Genomic DNA, 26711 nt, shown 5'->3' with positions numbered 1-26711 from the left:
GACTGGCACCTGTCGTGTGGAAGTATCTGTCTTCCTTATATTCAGGGCATGCAAACACAAACTGATGCTCAGTTTGGGTTTTATTTTGTTTTCTCTGCTTCCAATGCAGCAAAGCCTGAGGAGTTTCCAAGGAAACCTCTGGGCCTGGAGCTCTCCCTCAACCCAGTAGCCATAAAGGAAAACACAGCAGCCAATGGCCAGAATGGCCAGGTGGGTGAGCGCACTCCAGACAGCGAGCCCCAAACCCACAGAGTTCCTGGCACACCAGGAGGATTGACAGTGGTGGAAGTGAGGACTCTCACCTTCCAGGGCAGCGAAGCAGCTGAAGCAACGAATGTGCCTGTTTTGGGTGGGCGGCCACCGGATGAGGAGGGTCAGGTGGAGCCCATCATGGACGGGCAGCCATCATCTCTTCTGAAGTCAAGCGAGATGCAGACCCAGCAACACCTCCTGCCCACGGTCCTGCCTCCAGAGCAGCCTCTTCTTGCTCCTGGCTGTGCCATGGTGGACCATGGAGTCTCCCTCCATGCCCCAGCTGAGCACAGCTCCTTAGACTCCTCTCTCCAAAACAGGCCGGCTCCTCCTGACTCCAGTACCGCTGAGCTTTCCACTACGGACCAGGCAGTGTGGCAGCCAAATCCCGCTGCCCTGCCAGCAGGAGAACAGGCATCTTCCCTGAGCAGAGACACAGTACTCGAAGCAGCCCCCCATCCTCTGCCAGCCGGCTGCCAGCAGCTCTCCCGCGCATCACAGAGCAACGGCTCCCCCGAGAGCGAGCACAGGGAGGAAGTGGCGGATGACAGGCACTGCAGGGCGGTGCTGCCGGACAAAATGGGCCTGAAGCGCTCGGCATCCAAAGCTGCATCCACAGGAGAGCTCCTCAGCCTGCAGCACAATGGGCTGGGCAGTGCCACCAGCACCACGCGCTGGCCCGAGGCCGTGGGCGTGCTGCCCGCGCACAGGCAGGCAGGGGGCAGTGTGCCCATCTTGTCCAGCAGAGAGCCGGAGGCAGCAGGGCTGGCCGATGGCTGCCCCGCCCAGCGGGCGCCGTCCCCTGTTGTGGAAGGGAACAGCCCCTATGTCGTTATCAAAACCACCGCTCCCCTCCACCTGGCCCATGCGACAGAGCAGGACTTCTTGAACAGAAAGCAGGTGGCATTGCCTTTGTCAGAGACTGGACATTCTCTGCCTACCACCTCCATGCCACCACCTCTTATGCCGGACCCAGAGGAGGTAGAGGTCCAGAAAAGCCTGCAGAAACCATTAAATGCACTGAAAGCCCCACGACCCCCGCTGAGCCCCAAACCAAAATTACTGCCACAGGTTGCCAAATCCCGCTCAGAGAACAGTTTCCTTTCAGGCTCTCCTTCCCTGCCAAAGCTGCCCAAATCGGTGACATTCTAGTGGGGATGGGGAAGGGGAAGTTAAAGGAGAAGTGGGTTCTGGAGAAGCATTTTTGCCCCATCTACAGGATCCCCTTCTGTCAGCAGGGCTGTCAGGGTGACAGCACAGCACCATTGCACATCATGCTGTGCTTTGGTACGAGCACCCAGCAAGGAGACGAAGCAATGGCCACCAGCGCTAGGAGACACCAGCAGATTGGATTTGCATGTTTCCTATGGACAAACTGGAAAATGCTTTCATTTTTTGTTCCTCAAAGCTCCCCAAGTCTCTTCACTTGGGGGAAGAGGCAGGGCTGGTGAGTTTGTTGCCTGTTTTGTCCTGCTTCTGTCTGCTGTGGGAGCCCACAACCAAGCAAGCAGGCACAAGGTGTCAGAATCCAAAATGCTTTCTTTACAATGCCCCATCGGCGCAGCTACAGCATTGCTTTCAAAGGCCTTTGTAGCAATAGATCTTTTTTTCATTTCCCATACCTGCAGTTGTAGGCAGCAGAATTTCCAGTGGCAGTGCCATGGCATCCTGGCAGGACACAGGCAGCCCACTGCCCCCTCTATGCAATTCCACAAAGCAGTGCCTGGCTGTATCTGGCTCCTGCTGCCGTGGTGGATGGTGTTTAGGAGGACAGATTTAACAGCTGCTGAGTCCCTTGGACATCTCCTTGGTGTCACCCTGGTGGGGGGCTGCCAGCAGAGTGGTTCTCTCCCAGGTTCTCAGGGTGACAAGGACAGTGATGATGGTGGAGCCTGGTCTCTTGGGCTGAGTGCCCTTTCTGCTGGCCTTTCCTTCCCAGGGCCAGCGCAGCGAGCAGGCTCGCTGCCTTTCTGTTCCCCAAACAGGAGAAGGGGCTGCTGGCTCAGGAAACCTGCCTGCACTACCAAGCTGCTGGACGTATGATGGCATCTAATCACAGTGCCCCAGATAAGTCCACTTTTGCTTTGAGTAAGTTAAGTGTCAGAGTGGAAAGGGCATAGGAATTGGGGAAGGGGGAGCACATTGCCCAGAACCTGATCTTAGTCCTTCTGGTTGAGCCCACAGAGAATTAACAACAGGAAGGAAACTTGGACGTGATGGGTGCCCACATGCCCACTTGCCCTTCATGCACCAAGTCCTAGAGGTCTATCCACCTCCTCCTCATCCCAAGGTGCAGCTGTTGCACAGCCCAGGCCATTGGCTGGAGACGTGCAGGGATCTGGAGAGACAACCCATAGCAAGAGCTGGTCCAAAATTCTGGCTCCAGCATCTACTTCACCCTTAGAAGGGACTTCATCAGGAAGGCACATCAGCGAAAAAGCAGGAAGTAGTCCAGATATGCTGGATTTGACTTTGCTGCCCAGAAGGGGTAGCTGCAAGTGCCACCTTAGGTGGGACTGTAAGTGGGATTCCCACAGAGATCCTGGGCAAAAGCTCCTTAAAACTTCTAAGGAGACTTTGAATACTACTTTTTTTATCTCACAGGCTGCTTCAATTGCATAACCTGATCTAAAGCCTACCTGAAAGCCCAGCAGAAAACTTCCACTAAATTACTTTGTGGGTTCCAGGAGCTGGACTTGATGGTCTTGGTGGATCCCTCCCAGCTCAGCATATTCTATGGTTCTATGATTTATCAGGGTTTATTTTGCCTTGTGTATGTGTGGTGGTTTATGTTCGCAGCAGGGAGTGTCAAAGGGAGCACTGGATTTTTGTTTGGATGTAGCCAGCCAGACCACAGCACCCTCAGCTTTCATTGGAACCCCAGCTCTGTCCCAGGCCCCATCTTCCACTGAGCCTCCAACCTTGCCCATCCTCTCCCTCTGCAGAGCAGGGATAACCCTATTAGCTACCTCGCAGGGTTGTTGTGAGGAGTCAAGCATTGCTATTTGAGGAAAAGTGCTCTTTGAATGTTCAGTATTTGTGTTTTGAGACACCACAAGTCCTTTCTGGGACAATGGTGCTTGAATTGTTTTTTTTTTCCTAACTGTGCATAGTTTAACGTTATTTGTGTGTTAAAATACCTGAGCAGTATTTTAGGACAGATATCCATTGCCTTTTGCTAGCAGCCCACTGGCCACAGGAGCTCACTGGGAAGCAATAAGAAGCATCTGAGAGCTGTTGGTCACATCTTGACTTGGCTTCTGTAGCTTGGGGCTCTGTCCTCTCCTTGAAGCCCTCAAGGACTCCTAATGCATCTGAGCATCACACACGCAAGAGCTGAGACCTCTTTCCCCTTGTTTTAACCCATTTTCCCTCATTTCAGACACACAGCCTTTGCACATCATGCTGCTTGTGCACCCAGACTCCTCACACAGTGTGTCTGGGATGTTTTGCAGTATTAACATTTAAAAAGGTGGTTTGCTCTAATTTTGGAGAGCTGTCAAATGCACAGTATTCATTGCATGACATTTGGTGCATGGTGTTCAACATGAATTTTGATAGGGAAAGGGGTGGGAGTTGTCCTTCTCTCCAAGCCCTAATGGGAATGAGCAGCAAGGTCCTCAGGCATTTTCATGCCTGGGGGAACCACCAGCAACATGTATTGCTGTCTTTGGTGTGATGCTCTCACTAGAACACATCAATGCATAATACCCAAGAAGACGCCCGCTCCTGTCTCCTCCTCCACCTCTTGCTTCAGGCACAGCTGCAGCCATGGTGGCAGCAAGGCCTGGCCCAGCCTCAGCTCTTTTGCTGGGAATAGGAAGGAGCAGGATGAGGGTGGCAGCTCAGCAGGACAAATTACCTAACCAAGCCATTTGTAGCCCTGCCCAGCCGCTGCAACAGTATCAACCCCTCAGCAAAACTCACTCTTACTGTGAGCAAACATGGGAAAGGAGCTCCCCCCATCCTTGCCCTTGCCTGGACACAATGCTGACCTTGCTGCCTTCCACATAGAGGTGAAGACCAACGCTGTGGGTTGGGTTTTTTAGGTTTAGTTTGTTTTTCTTTGTGTTGTTTATTTGTGATAGAGCACTTTGTGTGGCTGCAGCACTGGCAGACAGCAGGAGCCACGGGACCCAGCTCCAGCAGGGGCCAGAGGTTGAGGTTAGGGTTTCTTGGCCATGCACTTTGAGAGCCTGGCTACTGTCTGCTTTCCTTTTTATTTGCTATTCTTGTTTACAGCGTGGAACGCTTCTTCCATGACTCTTTCTAATGTATTATAATTATTACTTCTAAGAAAAAAAAAACATTTTTATGTCTGCTTTTTTGTTTGTTCAGTTTGGTTTTCTTAAAGGAAGGGGTTTTTTGGAAAAAAAAAAGTCAATCCACAGTGTTTGATGATGTTTTACATGGTTATAGTAATAATGGTTAAAGAAGTTTAGCATAAATTCAGACTCCAGAAGGTTTCTTAAAGGAACAGAAGCTGCACCAAGACTGGTTGCCTTCTCCTGATGACTTTTAGCTTGGTTCACTGTGTATGCTTCAGCTGCAACAGGTCCATCCTGCTCCATCTCTGCTTTCCTCCCTGATTTTCTATTGTAATTAAATCCAGGCATCCCCGGCAGCAGTGGAAAGCAGAATGCACTTTTCTACTTACCAGCGTCCTCTCCCAGCTGAGCAAAGGGCAGCATCCTTTCTGACACACAGCTGCTGATCAGCAGCACTGCTGAAGCTTGTTTTTTGGCCAAGATTTTGTGTTTGGAGTTTGTTTTCCTGCCTGTAGGCAGTGTAGGGAGGTTGGATGGGAGGGGGAGCGGGTGGACACAGCTTCTCGCACAGCAGGTGGGTGGGTGGGTGCGACTCACACTCATGAGTCAGGGCTGAGCTGAGTCACGTTTACAGCAGCCACTGGGAGTGTTAGGTGGTGCTGCTGACAGCTGAAGATGCATTTTAAAAAGCTGTGCGTGAGCAGTACCTCTGACACACCCCAGATTTCATAGCCAGGGCTTCCTGGGCTTAGATGACGATGGTACTGCTGCCTGTGAGGTGTTAAGTGTGAGCAGTGTTCTGGCGCCCCTGAGAGACAGCTGCCACTTAGTGTTAAGCAGCATGTTTATGGTAAACACAGGGTGTCTGTCTCTGCCAGAGTAGCACAGGGGGCACAAAGACTGACAGCAGATGGAGGGGTCAGAAGCAGCTAAATGGCACCCTAGGATTTAAGAGCAGTGCCTGAAATTGGCATCCCTATGTGTCTTATCACCCACTGAGTGCTGTTGGCTGGTTTTCCTGCTTCTGTTACTGCCCTGCCACACCTAAGAGGTCAAACGGGAACAAAAACTGTATACTATAGTGCCCTTAAATTAGCTCATTTATGTTAACAGGTTACAACCTGGTCTGAAACACCACAGAAAAACAAAAAGGAAGCCCCAGCACCACTGAACACCACAGTGTTCACTGTCACAGAAGCAGCCTGAGGATGCAGCTCTTGGCACATCGCCTGTGCCATTTCACACCGGATGCCAGCACAGGGATGCAGCACTGTGACCAAGGGTGAGAGCCCCAGGCTCTCAGGGTGTCTGTGCTTTAGGCTCTGCTCCCAGAACCCCAGGCTGGAGTGAAGCAAACCTCATCCCTCCTGTGTTCCAGGTGCTCACAAGCAGCCTCGTTGCACAAGCTGCTTTGTGTCACCTCCCGGCCACCAGCTCCCGTCAACCTGCTGGATCTCAGGCAGTGCCAGGTGGGACCAGGTTTGAACATCTGCCATGGTTACTTAATGTGACAGGCAGTGCAGGGTTTAGAAATGGCATTTATCCAACTGCTTAAACAGCATCCCTGTCAAGGAGAGAGCAGAAGTGTCCAGAAGGGCAGCTTCCCTAAGGGAAGGTGAGTTGTGCTAGGTTTGAGGGTTGTGTTCCTCCATTAAACAGCCTTTGTTCACTTGGTTGTTGAAAAAAAACGGAGGAAGATATTGCTTACCGGTATTCTTGATCCCCAGGCTTCCTGCATTTGCTCAGCTGTGGCCTTGTGGCTGTGGTACTCTCACCCTTTTGGGGTGCCAAGCACCCACTGCACTGAGTCCTTCCCCACCTGTGCCCCCAAGGGTCTGACTGCTGCTGGCAGGGGACAAAGATTAGGACAAGCCCAATGTTACAGATACTTACTTGATGGACAGCATTGGGACCACCAGCAAATGAGTGTCATAGATGGTGTTGAGGTTGCTGCTTAAATCCCAGTGGTCTTACCAGCCAGGGACTGGTCCTCCCACTGCCTCTTCCTCTGCACTTGGCATTTGTCAGTACTATCATGCCCCTTTTCCTGGTGGAGCCACTGCTGTCATCACAGCAGCTCTCCAGCTCCCAGGGCTGGTCCCCAAGGCAGAATTGCAAACTCCCCAAGCTGTGCTCAGCTTTGGTGCCCTGGCAGCCTCCTAGGGCTCCTGTCCTTCCTGGCTCACAAACAGCCAAACCAGCAGGCCCAGGAGCTGGGATAGCCAGGAGACCAGGTCTGTCCTTGCTGCTTGCTGGCTCTCAGCCAAGCCCTGACTGTGCTTATCACCATCGCTGCTCACCTCCCATGACACAGAAAGCTCATCAACCGCTTCATGCCTCCACCAGGCTTCAGCCACTTGGCACTGAATAATTGATGCTAAGTGGAGCCTGGAGCAGAGAAGCTGAGGGAGGGAGCAAGGCTTTGTGCTGCTTTAGGCTCTGCTCCCAGATATAGCAGGGGGAGAGAGATGGGTGTGCTGTGTCTGGCAGCTTTGTGCCTCACCCAGTTTGGCAGAGGTGGTTGGAGTTTGGCTGGGCCTGGAAGCGTTTCTCCTCTTGGCCTTGCTGTGCTGCTCACCTGCTGCTCACATGCTGCTGTGTCCTACTGCCATGGCAGTGCTGCTGTGGCACCTGTGGGAGCTGCATGCTGCTGTCATGCTGCTCCCGTGCTCCTTGAGTGCTGTAGAGGGGCCACAGTAGTAGTGGATGGGACTTGGGGAGCAGAGCAAGGGCAGACCCAGCAGCCCTTGCTAGGGCTGGTACCATGGCTCTCCTAAGCTACAGACCCTGCACTCAACCCATAGCAAGAGCAAAGTAGTTGCACATGGGGCCAAGCCCATCTGCCTCTTCCTCTTCCCACCAGTTGCTGGTGGCCAGGATGGTGGCTGTCACACCATCCTCTGAGCAATGTCATCCCCTTCCTACAGTGCATCCCCACGTATAAAGCAGCATATGGAGAAAATAACAGCCTGGCAATTCAAAGAGGCAGGTCCGACCACTTCCCAAACCATCTTCCAAATCCTACTGCCTCAGAAGCTGAAGCCTACAGGGCATATGCCAGCATCCTCTTCACCTAGAAGGATGTGGACACCAAGAGATTACCAAACCACAGCTGAAACATCTCACCAGGAGATGCACCAGGTGGACCCATCCCACGGGCGTCCTTACTCACTGGCAGCAGTTACAAAAGAGCCCAAGATGGGGATGCAGAAGGTTTAGAAGGCACACACGAAGACATGAGTCCAAGGGATTGGAGTCACTAAAGCCTGGCTATTCTTCCACACAGTAAAACAGGCTCCTCCTAAGACACAGAGAAAAGTAAGCTAAGAAACTTCCAATTTTGGCCAAAATTGGTATGAGCTCCCTTAGAGGTACCTGAGGCTACATGGGATGCAATATCACAAGACCCCCTTCCAATGATCCCATTAAGAGCCTGGGCCACTCTGGTGCCGTGGAGGCCACTCAGCCTGGCCTCACATCAGAGCCCTGCTCTTGGAACATCTAAGCCTACAGACTTGGGGAAGCTGTTTCCTGAGGGGCTTTGCTTACCTTTATGGTGAAGGCAAGAAGTCATACAGAAGTACTGCTTAGGCTGGAAAGGCTTGCAGCAGTAGCTGTAGTCCAGAAGGGAAACCTGGTCTGCTCCTCTACCCAACCACACTGCAGGTGAGGAGGATGAGGCCAGCATTTAGCCAAAGCTGCTGTGTGAAAGCTGAATGAAAGCTCAGCCTTTCATTCAGCTGCCACTACCACCACCCTCACATCTCAGGTCTCACTCCAGCACTGAGTCATTGCTGCCAGCTCCTGCACAACCCAGGTCTTTGCCAAAGCCCTCGGCAAGCACCATACGCTCACCTGCTTTGGATTCACCCTCTCTGCTGACTTAGGAGAACGCTCCTGTGGAAGCCCCCACAGACCAAAAGGCATGAGATCTGTTCCAGCACTTGATCAGCATCATTAAGGACTTGTAAGCAATCCTGGGAGTTGACTCAGCTGTGGTGTCTCTGGAGCCCCAACCCCTCTGTAACAGGGTGTGGGGCACTGGAACGATGTGAGAGAAGAACATGTATTATTCGCCTGTCCTGAGACATCTGGACCTGACCAGACTAGAACAGACCTCGTCAGCTATTCTGTAATTTAAGTACAGGTTCAAAGGTGGCACTCCTCCATCATGGGAAATATAGTCTCAACATAATCAGTAGGAGGCTGACTGAAGCCTTCTCAGAGCTGCTTTTCACATTGGCTGGAGATCCACAGCACAGCACAAGTTTAGTTCAGCTTTGTCATGACCAGCTGAAGAGATCACAACAGCCAGAGATGAGCTGATGTACTCAGAGCAAAACATTTACCTCTGTGGACTCTTTTCCAGCTTCAGCTGTGCAACAGGAATAATCAGAATACATTCTGCTCACCTGAGCTTGTTGCCTCTGAAGCAGAATTGAGCTACACAACAGACTTCTTATCATAAGGGAAACAACTGCAGTGTCTGAAAACTTCCATCTTCCAGTCGAGGTACTTCTAGAACAAAAGTGCCTTGAATAAATATGGGGAAAATCAACTCCAAACCCCTCAATTTCTTCTCCAAACCTCCATTCACTCCAGTGAAACTGTAATCCTGGTATTACTTTCAGACTCAAGAAGTTCAGCTAGCATATCAGAACACATTGTGAGTTCATGTACTGACGCCCTGCCTGTCAGGGGCCAGCAAGATGATGTCCTGTCCCCAGATCAGTACCAAGGTAGCAAGTGAAAAAGCCAAGTCAAGAGTAACAACTCTACCTGACAGAAGTGATACAATCTGGTTTTTGCCAACAGCAAAGATCAGACCAGATCACAACTTATCAAGATCTGTCATGATTTTCTTCCTGGAACAAAGATGCAGTATGACAATACACAATTAACACCTGTTTTTTGGAGAAGATCTGTGGTGTTATGCTTTTAGCACCTCCTTTTGCTCCTAACCTACCTCCAACTTTTAGCATGGACTTGAACAATGACCTGAGTCTCGATTTCTTGTGACCCAATTACAGCAAAAAACTAACCAGCTCCTGTGATGGTCTGTCACTGACCAGGACTGTCTGACAAGCTTGAAAATCTTACCCTGAGTGCAGAAACCTCTCTGAAAGGGAGATGCTCTTACTTCAGTTTCCTGCTCCTCACCAAACTCTTTTAAGTAGTTTGTATTCTGGCCATTGCTGTTCTAGCATATCCTCACCAAGATGTGCCAGTTTCTTGGAACTCCATCTATTGCCTGCCCTGTGAAGACACCTTGGTCCTGGCACTCCCTGGAGCTCCTCAAGCTTCCTTGACCACAGCTCCCAATACTTGACTGTGGCATTTTTCTTCCAGCCAGAAATGAGAGGAGACTCAGTGGTTAGAGCCATCCAGTCCTTGAGAGAGCCCCAGAGTGTTACTTCTCTGAAGGCCTCCAGATAGATCTATCCCATCCTTCACCAAGGGCCTGGGGAAGAAAGGGATCAGTCCTACTGCAAATGAAGAGCACCAGGTTCCTAGTGAGTAACACTATCAAGCAAGGGCCCCTATGTCATCTTCTGGAAGGACAAAGTACTGCTGTCCAGTTGTGCACAAGATGCCAACTTTAGGAACAACCCCCATACTTCCAGTCTTCACACTTGAAACAACTCAGAGTGGGAGGTTTTCTGGGAGTCTCTGGTCCAGATCCACCAAAGAAAACTAGGTTCAGCATCTTCAGCAGTCCTCCAGCACAGGGACAGACACTGCTGTAAACAGCACACCCACCTAAAGGCAAGGCACTCTCCCTTCGGGCAATTTCTGCAACTCCAGGAGCTGGTATCAGTCCTTCTGCCAGAACAGGGTGCCAGGCAGCTGCAGCCAGGGTGAGGGCTGTGCCCTACAGCAATTCAGAGCAGGCATTTACAGAAAGCAAGCTATTAGCACAAGTCCTCTCTTGCCCAGGCCAAAAGTAAAGACAGTACCCCCAAGGAGCATGGGAGTTGAATTCTGTTGCTTTAATTCTGCTGCCTGGCATGAGGGAGGATAGGGAGTGGGATTGGAGGTTGCTTGCAAGGATGCTGGGAAGCCTTGGGTGGGCTGTGGCTTTGTGCTGGGGGTGACCAGGGTTTCTTTACTGGTTTTGCCATGTGAGGCATGTGACTCACACACCATCCTCGCTGCTCCCAACCCAGACCAACCTTGGCTGCCAAACCCAGCACCGCTTCAGGCCTGGGCTAGCCCATGCAGAACAGCTCCCTGCCGCACTCAGCTGGATCACCTTCCCCCTTTGATGCTTCTAATTCTGGATGCCAGGTAAATTAGCCTTTGCAATACCTTGGAAGAGGGAAAGCTACCCACTGCACTGAATGCAATGCCTTGTCTTGGGGCTGCAAGTAAAAGGCACGTAGGTCAGACCTCAGGCAAAAACCCCAAAGGAGGAGAGCTGAACAAAGACAGGGTTCCCAACAGATTAGCCCTAATCCAAAACATTCTTACCCACTTGAAACCCAGAGACTGGAAGCCTGAATCCTTCAGTCTTAGTTGCTGAGCAGCCAGACAGCTTCTGCAGTGCAGGCAAGCCCTTCTTGACATGCTCACCAGTCAGGAAACCATGCACAGGGCAGACGAGGATTTGCTTACCCGTACATACTGGAGCAGCCCAAGGTGTATGTGCTATACAGGTGTTAGCATAGCTAGGGCTGGAAGGAACCAGAAAGTCCCAATTCTACCTCTAGAGCACAACACATGAGAGAGGTCTTCTGCCAGAAAGAGCTGACAGGAATCAGGGAAGCAACAAACTGGTACCAGCTGAGGTGAAAGCAGCTCTCGAATCTCCTCGCTGATGCTTCTTCCCTTCCAGGCATTGCATCTGAGGCCATAAACCCCACAAGGACTAGAATGAAAGCAAAGCACTCAAGAGGTGCCAAGGACAGGCTTGGACTGGTTGCACTCTTCCACCCTCCCAAAACTTGGAGCCAGCAGAGTTCCAGGTGGGCTGGGGAGGACATGACAAAGACTTGGTGGAGACAGAGACAAGCTGTCTTGCTGTGACAGCTTATCTCTTCCACCCCGATCACCTCCATGATCTACAGCATGACCTTGGTCTGTGGAGAGACAATCTCAGCACCCTTTCCTCCCGCCATCCCACCAGCGATCCTTCCACAGCACCAGCAGCCTCTGGAAGGAGGACACAGCCATCAAGGTGATTTGTTTAGACGATCAAATAATAATTTACTGTGATTCAATCTGTGGCTTTGTACAGTTGCCGGGGTGGGAGGAGGCCAAAGGATGAGGGGATGGGGATAAAAAAAAAAAAAAGTTGTTTGCCACAGGCTTGGGTGAAGTGCGAGATAGTCCTTGGAGGGCCTCATGCTCCCCCTGTCCTCTTCGTCCTGCTCCTCTCCCCCCCAATATTCCTCCTTTGAATCCATTTGCTTCTTCCTTTGCTTCACCTCTTTCCTTGCACACTGCACAGTGGGAACTTTGCCAAGACACGGTCCAGAGAGCTGAAACAGAAGAGGACACTCATGAGCACCCATTCCTTGTCAGAACAAGCAGAGCTGTTCCCAGTACTCACCCCTCACATTTTGGGGTGACCCTGTTAGTGCTCACAGAGCAAAGACAAAAGGTTACACAGGTCTTAGAGGTCTGGGTCTGTCTCAGCAAAGCATCTGTACATCTGCTGAAGGGAACAAGTCTTGGAGTCAGTGGAGTGATAGGTGAACTTTGGGCACCTCACCAGAGCTTCTGCCTCTTTCTGAACCTCCTTGTGAGAAGGGGCATTGTTTGGCAAGATCTTTCCACCTCCTCCAGGGACGATGGGAACCACAAAATGAGTCCAGGGCAAATGCAGCCAAATTTTGTTGGCCACAACACCCACCCTTCTTCTCCCCAAATCCCAGCATGTCTTTGCCTCACTTCTCCTTTTGTGCCTTGATGTTCCTCCCTCTCTGCACTGTTGGGCACTGCAGCTAGATTAAGCTGGGATGTCTGGTTCCAGACATGTTTCTGGTTTTCTGCCTAAGCAGAAAAGACATAGGCAACTTGCAGGGCATGTTCTCTTAACAAAGAGGAGTGTTTCCAAGTGACCCTTTCCCAACCCTTCTTGCCCAAGCTGGTGCTGCCATCAGGCTGCGACAAGGACTGGGCTCCTGGCAGTCGGTGTAAGGGAGCAGCAGTGCCTGCCAAGCCCATGCTGTCAGCTGTGAGCCAGAGCAGGAAACAAGCCTTGAGCTCATATCCCCATCCGGAGGAAATGCTCCTGAACATCTGGAGGACACAAACATCTGGAAAATCTCCCTTAGCAGTGATAAGTGTGCTGGGCACAGCATTCAGCTCGGCCCCCAGCCGACCTCACACGCCTCAGCTGCGAGAGAGGGGTGGGGTTCTGGGGTGGGTGTTTGCTCATAGGAAGCAAACGTTGCCAGCACTGTTTTGTTAGGTTTTTTCCTTGGGAGTGGGGAGCAGGAGGAAAATCTCTGCTGTGCTCATGGCTTCTAGATCAAAAAGCATTAGAGGAAACCTGCTGTTCATCTCCACCTTCATGAGACTCTCTTAACACCATCTCTGGATACAGTGCACTTCTCTTTAGGACTCCAGCAGTTATTTATAGGGGTGAAGGGCCAGTTCAGGTTCTTGGGAGAATCCCCAAAAGACATTAAGGGCAATGTTCATGCATGCATTTGTCCCAGTCCCAGAAGTCCTTAGATATTGATCTCCATGGTGGACTCATCCCTTGTTACCCCTCTCGAACTTTCTGCCTTGAAGGAGTTGGTTACACAGACAGATGTTCCCAGGCCTTTCACTTAAAGCCAGCCAGCACATGCAGGGACAATAATGGGAACTATCCCTGATTGCTATCCAGCAGTGTTTTAAATAAACTCATAATTAAAAAAAAAAAAATTGAGGAAAGAAAAACAGGCAAGTGAACATAAACAATCTGAAAAATACTGTTTCTGGCTCCAGCACACATAATTTATAAAAGCAAACAGCCCTCTTATGGCTAATTCTCAACATTGCATCAGTTCCAAATAGCCCAGGGGATTTATCTAATGGGGAAAACTCTTCTGAGGAACACGGGACTTTTCACAGTGAGACAGGTCTGCTCTAAAGCTTTAGGATGAGGCAATTTACGTGAGTGCATTAGGAGGCAATGCACCCAGCCAGCTCTTCCTCTGAACCCTTCTAGAGCCAGTCTGGTGAGCATGCAGTGATCTGTACACCTTCAACACCAGCTTAACTCCTCTTTTAGAACAGCAGCATGGGAAGAAGCTTTCCTGAGGAAAGCACAACAAAGTAGTATTTTTTTTAATATTCAGTTGTATAGAATTTTGTTGCACAAAATGAGGGGGAGAAATAAACAACCCTTTCCTGCCACACACTTCCTCAGGGAAGTGGGAATTTTGACTTACCTGTGTTTTCACAGAAAAACACTATATCAGTCCGAAACACAATGCCTGCTGCTGAAATTGATCGTGTTGCACTTGTTTGGCTAGTGCATCTACACTCACTTCCTGCCCTGCTGCCAACGTTCCCCCACTGCACCTCATGTACTGCTTCCACCACTTACCATAGTCACGATACCACACATTTACAGTTCATGCAGCCGGGGCCGCTCTCATCCGGGGGATTCAGCTTGCGCAGCTTGTGCTGCCGGATCTCCCGCACCAAGGTGTAGAAGGCATCCTCAACGCCCTGGGGAAAAAGCAGGGCTTGAAGCAGCTGCCCACTCTGAGGAGGGACAGTGGAGAGAGGAGAGGGCTCTGCTCCCCAGCAAGGTGTCCCTAGCACTGTCCAGCAGTGCAGATTGCAGAGTTAAAGGTACAGAACCAAGCCGGGAAGACTAAAAAGGACCTGAGTGAGGCCCTCAAACAGAGAGCAAGATTGAATGAGCAACCATGAGGATAAGGATCTCTGAAGTCCCTGAGATTCATCAGCTCTCAGCAGTCTGAATGAGGTCTACCACCCAAGAGAAAAGCCACCACTAGACCACTGAAGGTGTCAGTTCCATTTCCACCTCTGTGCTCTGGGAGCTCCACATGGTCTTTTCAGCACTGGTATATTCTGCCAAAATAGACCATGGATGAGGTTAACCAAGTGACCTGAGCTTAGCTGACCTGCAGTGACTGTGAAGTTTATTCCAGAGCCTTGGAGAAAGCCCTGAGAAGGCATCTTTTCTTCACTGCTGCCACAGCATGATGATGCACTTCTCATGATGGGAGGCTCTACCTTGGACTGGGAGGGAACATCCTGAGGGAGGGAGCATTTAGCCTTGAGGAAGCAGCTAAGCCCAGCCCTCATACCCATCTGTCTGCAAGGTGGTGCCTGCCCGTTCCTGCCCCTCCAGGGCAGCAATGGAGGAAAGGAAAGACAAGAAAAAGAGCCTTTTGTTTAAAAGTCTCCTCCTACCTGTCTGGTTTTGGCAGATGTTTCTATGTAGGGGATCCCGTAACTCCGGGCCAGGTCCTGCGCTTGCCGGGTCTCCACTGTCCGCGCAGGGAGGTCACATTTATTCCCCACCAGCACCATGGGAACATCATCTGAGTCTTTCACCCTCTTGATCTGCTCCCTGCAAGAGGAGGAGATGTGAAGAATTGAAGGAGCAGGTCCAGAACACTCCCCACCAGTTTTCTTTGTTAAGATTTGACATGTTGAATGCCTTGTGTTGAGCTTTCAGGGAAATGTAAATAACCATGGCACACAAGTGAGTAAATAGCAAAACAATTAGGGCACTTCTGGAAATGAAAACTAAACTTACTTCTGCTCTTTAAATGCAGCTATTTACAAAACAACTTGAATTATGACAATCTATATTAAGACATGAGCTTAAGATAGTTTAGGTTAAATAAAAATGAATTCTCAAGCAGTTACCTGCGCTATTTCCAACATTTTAGATCAAGTAATCCCCCCCCAAATGGGGGGAAAAATTAAAAAAAAAAAAACCTCCTGCAACCAGAATTTGCTGAGCTGATAAAGCAGTTTTTGGCAGCAGTAACCTTTTCTGCAGATGCTCAGGCAGTATTTGCTCCTTTCAGTTTAGTTCAGGTCACTCAAAGTTGAGAAACCAACTGGGAATTAAAAAAGCTGTAATGCTCACTTCTTCATTCCAACATTGGATCTAGAACTAGGTAGGCGAGGATGAGATCTATCACTTCTAAAATCTTGAAGGCCATTATGCCTATAAAAAATCCATTCAATTCCCTTCTGATAGATAATAACTTCCTTTGCTTAATAAATCATTTCACTTCAGATGCAAAACAGCTTTTTTTTTTCTTTTTTTTTTTTGCTCATGGGTCCAGAACATTTAACATGGTTTTAATTTAACAAATAAAAGATTTTAAATGCCAATTTCTGCATTTTAATTGAATGCAAATCTCCATCCAAAGGCAGCTGGACATTCATGCACAAAAGACTCAATCATCTTTCTCTAATGTAGTAGAACATAGAAATGAAGTCTGACTATATGTATGATATCCCATAAAGCCATTTAAATGTTCTGTGTAACATCCTGATCAGCAAATGCAAGTACTAAATTTAGTGCACAGGCTACACTTAGCTGAAAAGAGATACCTCCAAATGGTTACTAACCAGGGAGAGCCAGCATTTCTCTGGGGAATATTCTTTTAAAAGTGCAAACACAAAGAGCACAGGCTAAAGGAGATGAAAGCTAATGATTTACATCATGATGGCTTGAAATTGAGCCATCCTGCAAGCAATTCACAGGCACCAGCCCCAGCAAAAGGATGAATGCTGCTCAATCCCTCAGGTGCTTTAGGAAAATCCCATCCTTTGTCCTTTGGTTCAGTTAAAAGAAGCCAAATTAGTGCACCTGTGCACCTATTACACTGAACAGCCTTTTGGATGAGATTGAAACATCTCAGCAGCTCCAAGCAGCACCTCTGACTATGAAGCAAGGAAGGGATGTGCCTGTCCTCGGAACAACAGGATTACTGGGACCCTGTTTTATGATGAGGGACTGGGATATACAGTCCCTTGTGGGCAGTGACAGAGCAGGGACAGGCAGAGCCATCTCCTGCATCCTCTGCAAGTGCCTGCCATCGCAGCCAAGGCTCAGAAGAAGGCACAAGCAGAGTGATCCCTCCCTAAAGTAGCATCGGGGTAAACAGGGAAGATTCCTGCTGTGTTTACATCACCTCCTTGACTCTTCAGCTCTGCAAGGGTGACATCAACAGAGAGGATAATTGGGATGGGTACTGGGACAGCATCCTTGCTTTGTCACCACCCCATATATCTTCTTGGGCAAATCACCTCACTGGAGCCCTGACTGCCCTTCTGCTCCATCTTTGCTCTGGTTGAAACCAAGCTCCGGTAGGGCAGGACTCTCTCCACACATGTGTGCAGCTGGAAGATCACAACCTGGTCGTGACAGGGGACAGCAGGGCAAGCAGCTCTCCCTGTCCTTCCCAGCCTCCCCTTCCAGCTCTGGGGCCAGCTGAGATCGACTGCGCTAACAAAGCAATTCCACTAATTAGAGAAGGAATGGAGGGGGGTCATACAGGATCAGCTCTCTCTTTAGTCACCATAAACACTTAAACATTACATTACCAGGTCCCCAAAGGCCACAAGCAATCCCTTCAGAAGGGTTTTATTGGAGTCACTGACATTAGCCGTCTGCGCTGTCTGTTCCCTGGGGAATGGCCACTTGAGCTAATTGTCTTTGCTGGCAGTCTGTGCTTCTACCAAGGGGCCTGATTTAAAAGGGTGGGCAGGAGAGTGCAGCAGCAAGGCCTCCCTTTTGCACAGGGCAAGAGGGAAAGGGCCCTTCCCAGGATACTGACCTATACTGGTGAATATCTTCAAAGGACTTGGTGTTGTTGATGGCGAAGACACACAGGAATCCTTCCCCCGTTCTCATGTACTGGTCTCTCATGGCACTGTATTCCTCCTGCCCTGCAGTGTCCAAGATGTCTAACAAACAGGTCTCTCCATCGATGACTACTTGCTTTCTGTAGGAATCCTGCAGGCCACGAGAGGGAAAGGAAGGAGGATGCATTAAGGGAGGGCTTGGATCTGGCTAAACAAAGGGATGGAGCAAGTGCATCCCTGGAAAGATGCCAGGTCATGCTCTGCCGGTATTCAGCTTCCATTAGAGACGACTCAATCTCTTTCAAAAATGGGAGGGAAAAGAAAAATAATTAAAAAAACAAAGGAAAAAGGGAGCAGCTAAGCAGGTTTCTCCTTGTCTGTCAGAACCACAGAGAAGACAGCTCCCAGCTTGCTCTCCCCATTCCCAGCCTTGCCGCTGGCAGACCAGGTGCAGCTTCATCTCTATCATACCACATAGCCCTCAACAAGTATTTCCTAAGCACTGTTTAGTCTCAGCTCTAATTCCTTTTGCTGGATGAGGAAGGATACTCAGGAAAGGAGCTCTGGCCAGCCAGGTGTTCCTCATTATCTGTGATCTGCAGGTCTGGGAGGTGTTTAAGATAACCTGGAAATCCAGTGCCTCCAATGCATCTCAAATCAGGCACCAGAGGCAATAATGCCATCAGTAAGGTTTCAGACTGGGTTTGATGGTAAACCTCTTCTTTAAACATGAGAAAAAAAATAAAATAAAATCACACTGTGAACAGGGTGTTTCCCACAACCAGTCTGTGCCCAGAGGGCTCCATGAGAGGTAAGAACTATCCAGGCAGGTCCTTTGAAGTTGGGGGTTTTCCCTGCAGCAAAGGCAATCACAACTTGTCATAGATGTGAGAAGCTCTGGAAATCACCCAGAGCATCCCTCAAAAGGTTTCATTTTCACAGCAGGCTCCTCAAAGCACTGCTCCTCCCCACGATGCTCCTCCCTGAGCTCAGTCTCATAAGGAGACTGACCAAGGATGCTGTGGGGCAGCCCAGCACCGAGGACATCCCTCATCCCTCTCCAAAAGCCATCCCCTGTGGACAGTGCAGCATCCTCAGCTGTCAGCAAGAGAAGGAAGCCAAAATGAAAGGTATGAAAAAGGTACAAGTCAGCAGTACAACCACACAGGGCTTTGCAGAGGCTACGCAGAGGCTACAGCTGCAGTTTAAAATTAATTCAAATGTCGGCTGCTCTTCCAACGACCACAACAATGTTATCAGATGAGCTTTGCAGGTCTGCAAACAGCTGACACAGCAAAGGGCACCAACAGGACCAGCAGCAGCACAGAAAGGGAATGGGGCCAACACGGCCTCTATCCTTCGGTTCATTACAACAACGTCATTTGCTGGGGCTAATTAAAGTCTTTCCTCACCTTGCAGAGAGGGCTGTGAAATCAGAGATGAGATCTGCTCTGCCACGACCTTCTCAGCTGTGCCTTCCCAAAAAAGTGGACTGCTGACCCATCGAGTATAAGCATGGAATGAAAGGCTGGCTTTCAGCCAACTGCTCTGAAGGCAACTGGCAGGCTGCCCTGCAGGAATGTGCTCCCATTTCTAATCAATAATGTATCTGGAGTCTCCTTTGTGCAAGGGGACCTGAGTGCCTTCTCTGCCCCACAAAGCATCCTTCCACCTCTGCAGCTTGGCTTAGGACAGAGGACCAGCCTCTCAGCACACATGTTCACAGTTAACTGCCAAGTCCCCAGTTCCAGGACGTTTCACCAGCACCCAGCATACTGACAGAGAAGAGATCCCACACCTCAGCTCAGGTCATCAACAGGCTACCCATAAGGCCAGCCAGCTGGCTTACAAGGCACAGACATAAAACAGTCTTGCAGAGGATGCTTTGCAAAGGAAGGGGACAAGCTCTCCCCATCAATGCTTTGTGTACAGCTTCATTTGATCTCCCCCTCCCCAGGAAGCTCAGGATGGCAGCTCATCTGTCCCTGCGAGATGACCAGGTGACATGGCTGCCACTAGCCCACACCAGCACCCTGCAGCCTCAGTGCTCCTCTGCAGCCCTGCATGTCCCACCCCACCCTGAGCAGAGGGGAATGCAGCCAGACCCAGCTGTGAAGTGCCAAGCAGCAGAAGCAACATCTATTTGGGGTTCAGACTCAAGAACCCAGGCGGATGCTGGGAGCAAGCAAATGGGCCAAGAGGCCCATTTGCTAAGCACTACAGTCAGGATATGACTAGAGGTTTGGGAAGGCCATTACTAGCTAGCTGCAAAGAGCTGGAACATGAATTGAAGAATTTCTCAACAGAGTGAAATGCTTTATTCCATCCCAGCTTATTCACCATGGGACAATGCCAGTGGCATACCTCTCCTTGCTGCCTTGGCCCTCCTGTTCCCAAAACAAATGTCTTAAGGCTCCTTAGCAGCCCAAGAGCTGGCCTGTGGGAGTGTGCTGTGGTGGGGGGGACAGCATTGGAGTTACAGAGCCAAATGTTTGCACTGGTGAATCAGGAGGGTAGGAGGGGAGCAGACACCCAGTCAGGGTCTCTACCTCAGAGAGGGGACAAACCAACATGCCTCCTGCTCTGGGGAACTTCTTCTCAGCGCACCCCAACCTGCTCGCACCCCCCCCTTTGCAGCACAGCCTGTGCTCAATCCACGTGGGCAGTGGGCAATACCTTTGCTCCATGCACGTATCATCTTCCCCCCCTTTTATCCTGCTCGTTTCAGCAGTACTGTGCTGCTTGTTAGCTGGCTGAACAGTCATAGTCAGCTCCTGGGCATGATCCAAAGCAGCTTAGTCACAGGAAGGTGGTTTGTTGGTCACATTTGGATGGCTGGCAGGTAGCTCTCAGTCTCTTAAATCCCCATAAAATGAAGCATCATTAAAAGGAATCACCCTGAAATGAATAAGTAGTTGGCCGGGGTAGCAGGGAAATTAGGGTACGACCAAGGGAGCTGCAAAGGCATCAGGGCTGGTGGAAAAGTACCAGGGGTGAGAGGGCTGAAGAGCAGGTTGTGGCAGCTTTTGGAAGAGGAGAAGAACAGAAATGGGGCTGGAGTGAATATTGGAGGAGAGAGCAGGCGTCTCCCAGAGCACTGCAGAAGTGCGTAGGGTGAAGAGGGTGTGCTGGGAAATGCCATGCAGGGTTTACATTCCCTGCTGCCTGTTTACATGGAGAAAATTCCCTGCAGGGTACGTACAGGGAACAGGCAGCTGGAGACAAAAACCACAGGATGCCAAAACCCAACACATCACTGGGTAGGAGTTGCTTCTGCCCACCTAAGGTCCATGAGAGGATGCATCCTTGCAGATGTCTCCCCAGGGAGGGTGCTCTCCATAAACACTCTTTTAGCAAAAACAACCTGGAATGGGTTTCTGAGAAAAGTATACAATACTACTGGGGACAGCCACATGAGGGGAGAGGAGCTGGGGACAAAGGCAATTGCATCCATAAGCAAGGAGACTCAGAAGCCCTAAATTAAATTCCAGTCTCTGCCATGGACATTCTAGGTGACCTTGGCCAAATGATGTAATAGCACGTGCTTTTTAAGTGCTTTCTCTCCTTCCCGTCTGTAGGACTGTAAGACTATTTCTGCCTTTCTACCAAGCCTTGTCTTGCTTGTTTATGTAAGTTGTAAGCTCTTCAGGGTGGGGACTACACATACAACACCTACCAGAATAGATTTCTCATCCCAGCTGGGGCCTTTAGCCATTATGATAATAATAACTGCAGAAACCACAGCTGCATTTATACACATCTGGTAGAGAATCCTTTAGGACTGCAGACAGGGAGGTTGTTGTCCAAGAGGCATGACAGAGCTGCAATTTGCCTTCCCAGGGTGGACTTTACTCCTCATGCAGCACAGTGGCTACTGCCTACGTCTTACCCAACAAAGGTCTAAGTCATGCAGAGGCTAATTAGCACATCACTATGTATGGTCAAAGCAGATGGAGAATGGAATATATTTTTGAAAAATTAAAGAAAATAATAATATCACAATGGATATTGAAGACTGAATCCCTCTCTGCCCTCATACAGCCTGTGAGGACTACAGGGTCCCTGCCTGCTTCTTCAGGCAGGGTACTGAGCTAAACAGGTCAATGCTGCCATCCACACTGAGACACACACATCAGCCTTTTACTCCTTGTGAAGAAGCAGAGGCAGCACTCGGAGCCAGAGCAGTTCAGCTGCTCAGCACGTCTTGCTCAAACTGCAAGACATACATAATAGAACCAAGCTCTGATAAAACCCAATTCATCAGTAAAGCTCAAAACATCCTGCAGAAAAAGTCAATACATTTACTCTGATTTCACAGGAGGAGAAATGGAAGCACAGGCACAAAATGGCTCTTCAATTCTAAACCTTTAATCCCTCCCTACACTGTCATCTCATCAGAAAGGAAGACATTAGTGCTGCCTCTCAGCCCCAGCCCTGCTCTGCCTGTCTCTGCTGCCTTCCATTGTCACCTCTCTTCAGCAGACACCACTACCCTTCTGCAGGAGATGTTAAGTCAGTCTCTGCGATCTCTGAGCACACACATAGTGACTCAGAATAGCTCTGCAAAGCAGAGGAACACCCCTGCTCAAGTTCGGACTTGAGACCGAACTGAGCATGCTCAGGGTTGGAGACAAGGTGGAGAAAAGCAAGTGGAAAACATGCAGACAGACAGACCCCATGCCCAGAGCCACTCACCTCTATTGTGGGATCATACTCATCAACAAAATGGTTCTGGATGAGCTGTATCGTCAAAGCACTCTTCCCAACACCACCTGCTCCCACCACCACCAGCTTGTATTCTGTCATCTTCCAGCTGACCCCAGCTCAGGACTTCCAGAAGCACCACCACCTGCAAGGACAAACACAGTCACTATGCTAAGAGAGGTTACTTTAACACGGGCAAAATAATCCATCAAACCAAATATAAAAACTCTGTTCATCTTGTGGTCTGTTGCAATCCTTCAGCCTGACTGTCTGGATGCAAACTTCACAGGTTCCTTGAGCAAACTTCAAGAGGTAGGAGAGCATTACTGATGAGAAAACAAGAGGTACAGGGTGTGTACATCAACCCCTGAAGTAACCAGTTTAAGAAGTCTGATTTTGCAAAAGTGCTCAGCACTGTCCCCAGTTTACCTTATCTCAAGATGACAATCTGAAATCTTTAGATAGATTTGAAACCCTTGGCCAACAAGGTTGGGATGTCAATTCCCACAAGAGCAGGGGAAAAGGTCCAGCCCTGCCCAAACATGCTGTTACCTCCATGTCTTCACCCTCAAGGCTGCGTCAAACCTGGAACCACACAGTAGGGTTGAGACGGTGGCACATCCGCCCCTCTGCCTGTCCTCCAGCTAATGGTCCTACTCTCGTGAGAGGAAGGACTGCAGAAGGGGCATCCCTGCTCTCTGAGCTCAGTTTGGCACACCCAGCAAGGAGGAAAGAGATGCTGTCACAAAAGGTGCTGACTGAAAATGATGGGTGAGGATGAGCAGTACTGTGTGCCTCCCATGGCCCTTCAGCAGCAGAAGATTTACATCCCCCCCAGCTCCTCCCTTTAATTTCTGCTCCAAGTCTGCTGAGAAAGAGGAACTAACGCAGGAAGATTACAAAACCCCAAAGGTTTAAATAGAAATCCACCCTCATTGGACTGCAGCCCCTGCCCACTGAAAGTCACTCCAGGGTCAGATACTCGTTCTCAGCCACCATCTGCAAGCTCTGGGGAAACCACCCAAAATGCAGCAGGTAGCAGGAAGATAAGCTCACAGTTCCCCTTGTCAGACACCCTTCACTGTTCACAGGGATTAGAACTCCCTCCTCCATACTCCCACCCTATATAGTTAAATCACTCCAACCTCCTCCCTGCTCCTAAACTCTGGAAGCTGCTACAAACTGTGCCAGCAAAGGCTGCTCTAGACCCAGACCACAGCTGATGCATTTGCTTACACAGCAAAGATCTAATGGCAAGGAAGACAGAACTTTTTGCCTTCAATCCCCACCTGACTGCAACCCTAAACCACCCAGACAGTTCCATCTCCCTCTTGAGCAGGGAGCAATCAGACACAACCACCTCTTGCCAAAGCCCTTTCTTGAGCTGCTGTCTTGATAGCAGAAAGGCAAACAAAGCTCAAGCCCTTATCAGCATCCAGAATCCTAAAGAAGGGCAAACAAGGGGGTGCAGAAGAGCAACCAGATGACAAATATGGTGCCAAGCAGGACCTCTGGTTTGCTGTGCTGGAGAAGCAGTTAAACATGATAGAAAAGTGGTGATGGTGGGGGGAAATGAAGTGCAAATAATGTCATAGCCTAGGTGCCTACCTGAAAGTGACACTGGTTCCTCTGAAAGTCCAATGTACCTCTGTTCTGGTAGCCAGGGAAGAGTTGCAGATTGAAAGCAAGGCTACAGGAGAGAATCTATGTGATCTCACTGACACGTTACTCTGCCCCGTTAATGCATGCCTTCATGTATATGTTGTTCTCACATGCACTGCTTCTCAGGGACAATAGAGATCCCCACCCCAGGCTTCTCATCTCCCTGGGAAGAGACAGTTAAGATGAAAAGGGGACTGAGGAGCAAATGTGAACTGACAATCTCCACCAGCACAGCTATTGGGGTGGGAATTGCTCCTTCAGCAGACAGCTTCACAGCTGAACACAGAGGGGTCCTTGGGGTCTGAAGAAACACTGCCACTAGCTCCCACCTTCCATTACAGAGCAAGGAGATCTCCATCCCCCAGCAAAACACATGGACTTTTCTCTGCATCTGAAGATGAAGCAGGTGCCACGAAGAAGCTCAAAGAAAACGGCACAACTGACAACTTGCTGAGGCAATGAGAAAAGCTTTGACTCCCCAGGGGAGGAGAAGACATAAGTTCTCTAGGAGGGGGTTCTCCCTCAAGACCACCTCAGTAGAAGGCACTGCCTACTCCTTTGGTAGGCCCCCACAGCCATAGCAGCTGGTCCGCTGCAGCAGGAGGTGGGGGACAAGGTGGTCACCCACGTTCGCTTGATTGTCTTCCCCTGCTCCCGACCCCAGATGAGCTCCATTGTGCAGCAGAGGGGCAGCCACACGCCAGCAAGCCCTGCATATCACCACCTTAGCAGGGAGTTTAAGGTCTGTCTTCTCCACAGAAACACAAACCCACATCTTCTTGTCCCCCATGCACCCAAGAGGCAGGAAAAAGTAAGGGGGTGAAGGAGCTATTGCCTCTTCCCGCCTGTGGCCCGCACATGGACAATTTAATGCAAGAGCTCTGCAATGCTGGTGTGGTGTTTGCTCACTGACACCATCACTCGAAGGTGCTGTCACCTCAGCTAACTCTCCACTGCTCTGCCATCCTCGCCTCTGCAGTGGCAGGAGAGATTCTGCAGCTTGCAAAGGAGGGCAGGTCCAGCCTACCTGCTCCACACCATTGCTGTAAAACATGTCCTAATGCAGAGCAAGAGCATGGGGAACGATGGACAGCTCTGGGCATGAAAGCTGCCCCAATTAATGTGGGCTAAAATCAATGCTCAGGGGAGCTCGCTTCCTTTCCCCAATGCAAGCTCCTCATGGGCAGTGTGCAGACCCAACAACACACCAGGGCATGGGCAAATTCCATGGAAAGAAGCAGCCTAGCCAAAGGCTGCAGGGAAAGCAGAAATTTCAATATGGCCAAACTTTCACACAGAGTTGGGCAATTGCTCCTATCCTTAAGCTTACCAACACCATCTCATAACTCCCCCATCACACTTTTTGCTCCTGAACATGGGAAGAGTAAGGCTGCTCTTCGATGCACCCATAGATGCACAACACAGGGGCTGCTGTTCCTCAGTGCCACGAAAACATCACCACCACCATAGGGGCTGGGTCAAGGAACAACCATCCCAAAAGCAATGTTTCTGGCTTCCTATAAAACAGATGCAGGGAAGAGAGAGTGAGGTTCTTGTCAGAGAGACGGTAACAGACACCCCAGTTTTCATGCTGGTGACACACCGGATGGAGGTTTACAGCATGTTGGTGGCTGTGAAAGCTTCTCCTGATGCGAGGATTTCCAGTTTCTATTGCTCAGCAGCCAACACAGAGCCCACACACAGCTGACCACAAAATAACAGAGTGAAACACAAAAGCACAGCCTCCCAGTCCCACACAGAGCAGGAACAATGCTTCTTCCATCTACTGCAAGCTCTTCAAGATCTGAAAGTCTGATCCAGGTCACCATCTAGTGTTTCCCTATCCAAATTTATCACCTCTGCAGCACTCCACTACTATATCCCCCAAAAGCCACACACAAGGCTGTCAAGCAGCAGTTGAGAGAGACAGCAAGGAGAAGAGCAGTTCCAGGAGCACCGTCTGGAAAGAGGAGGGCTGGGATCCGCGTGCCAAGCCAAGAGCCCCAGCGTGGAGCTGGAGCTGCTGCTGCTGTATTTCCTGACCTCGTGGATTTTCTCCTGTAGCGAGAGGGCTCCTGGCTCCCATTCAAAGCTGTCTAGGAAAGCCTCGCCGAGTGCTTCCGCCTGGCAGCAGCAGCTGCTCCCAGCCCAGTAGCCAGAGCCACACAGCTCCAGCAAACAGGAGCCATCTGCCAGCCTTGAGCAGGAAGCGGGGAGAGCGAGCACCCAGCCCCAGTGGACACCAACATCCTACCTCTGTCTTGCAGGGAGGGGATGGAGGTGTGGGTGAGGGGAGAGGGCACAGCACCTCCCCTGCCTGCACATGCTGGGTGGCAGCATGGAGGCCCTGCCTGCAGAAACAAGGACCAAGATGCTTGGCAGAAGCTGTCACAGGGCTAAGACCTAAAGTAGGTCTGAGCATCAAGGCTACAGGCATCACCCAGAGATCCAGCTGTGTCCTGCAAAAAACAACCTGATCTTCTTCATGGTCCCTATTCTCTACCCTAGAGAGGTGGTTTGGGAGACGTGACTGTGAAGCCTCCAGAAACTCACTGAGCAGAGGTAAGGAGCTCAAAGAGCTCAGCCTCATCATTACGTCCCCCCTCACCACCACAGTTCCAACAAGAGCTCAGGCGTCAAGCGGAAGGGATACACAGTGGGTTTCCCCATTCACCACAAGGGAGCCTCTGACACCCTTCCAAACAGAATAACTAACTGAAGGAGCTTTTTCTGTGTCCCTTGTTTCCTCCCATCACTTTGTTTTTCTCCCAGGACAGACAACAAGCCAGCTAAACAAGTCAAGAGACAGATTTTTGCACAATGCTGCTGTAGTAAGGCCAGCCATGCCAGAAGTTTTACAACTGTTCATTATTGAGCATTCACCATGACTGCACCTGCCCACTGGGAGTTTCTGCATTTAAAGGCATCAGAAGTCAGTTTCAACTCTGCAAATCTCTTTGGGCTCATGTCAGACCAGGCACCCTTTCCTCCAAAGCCCTGTCCAGAGGAGCCATATGACCACAA

The 26711-nt window shown here is 50.2% G+C and overlaps 2 protein-coding genes across 12 annotated transcripts in view; one reads left to right on the top strand and one right to left on the bottom strand.

Annotated features, from left to right (window-relative positions):
* The window catches only part of LOC103824085 (USP6 N-terminal-like protein), an 83030-nt gene extending 71469 nt beyond the window's left edge, over positions 1 to 11561 (top strand). For 8 of the 10 annotated variants that reach the window (XR_007777712.1, XR_007777706.1, XR_007777710.1 and 5 more), the window contains 2 exons: positions 110 to 1699; positions 5634 to 11561. Coding sequence is in view for 1 of the 10 variants with exons in the window: in XM_050975406.1 (XP_050831363.1) it covers positions 110 to 1404 (1295 nt within the window). In the remaining 9 variants the exon portion in view is untranslated. Of the gene's footprint in view, positions 1 to 109; positions 4578 to 5633 lie in introns of those variants that run through there. The other 2 variants (XR_007777707.1, XM_050975406.1) reach the window with 2 other exon arrangements.
* Positions 11562 to 11701: 140 nt separating this feature from the next.
* HRAS (HRas proto-oncogene, GTPase) overlaps positions 11702 to 26711 on the bottom strand; it is a 40345-nt gene continuing 25335 nt past the window's right edge. For both annotated transcript variants that reach the window (XM_018924385.3, XM_030239979.2), the window contains exons 2-6: positions 22017 to 22170; positions 17294 to 17472; positions 14904 to 15063; positions 14065 to 14189; positions 11702 to 12001 (exon numbers count right to left, since the gene is read on the bottom strand). In XM_018924385.3, coding sequence (XP_018779930.1) covers positions 14070 to 14189; positions 14904 to 15063; positions 17294 to 17472; positions 22017 to 22127 — 570 coding nt within the window. In that variant the 5' untranslated portion in view covers positions 22128 to 22170 and the 3' untranslated portion in view covers positions 11702 to 12001; positions 14065 to 14069. The remainder of the gene's footprint in view (positions 12002 to 14064; positions 14190 to 14903; positions 15064 to 17293; positions 17473 to 22016; positions 22171 to 26711) is intronic.

This window comes from Serinus canaria, chromosome 5, assembly GCF_022539315.1.
Source record: "Serinus canaria isolate serCan28SL12 chromosome 5, serCan2020, whole genome shotgun sequence".
NCBI classification, from domain to species: Eukaryota; Metazoa; Chordata; class Aves; order Passeriformes; family Fringillidae; genus Serinus; species Serinus canaria.
The sequence above is the reverse complement of the archived record's forward strand: the minus strand, read 5'-3'. Positions and strand labels throughout refer to the sequence as shown.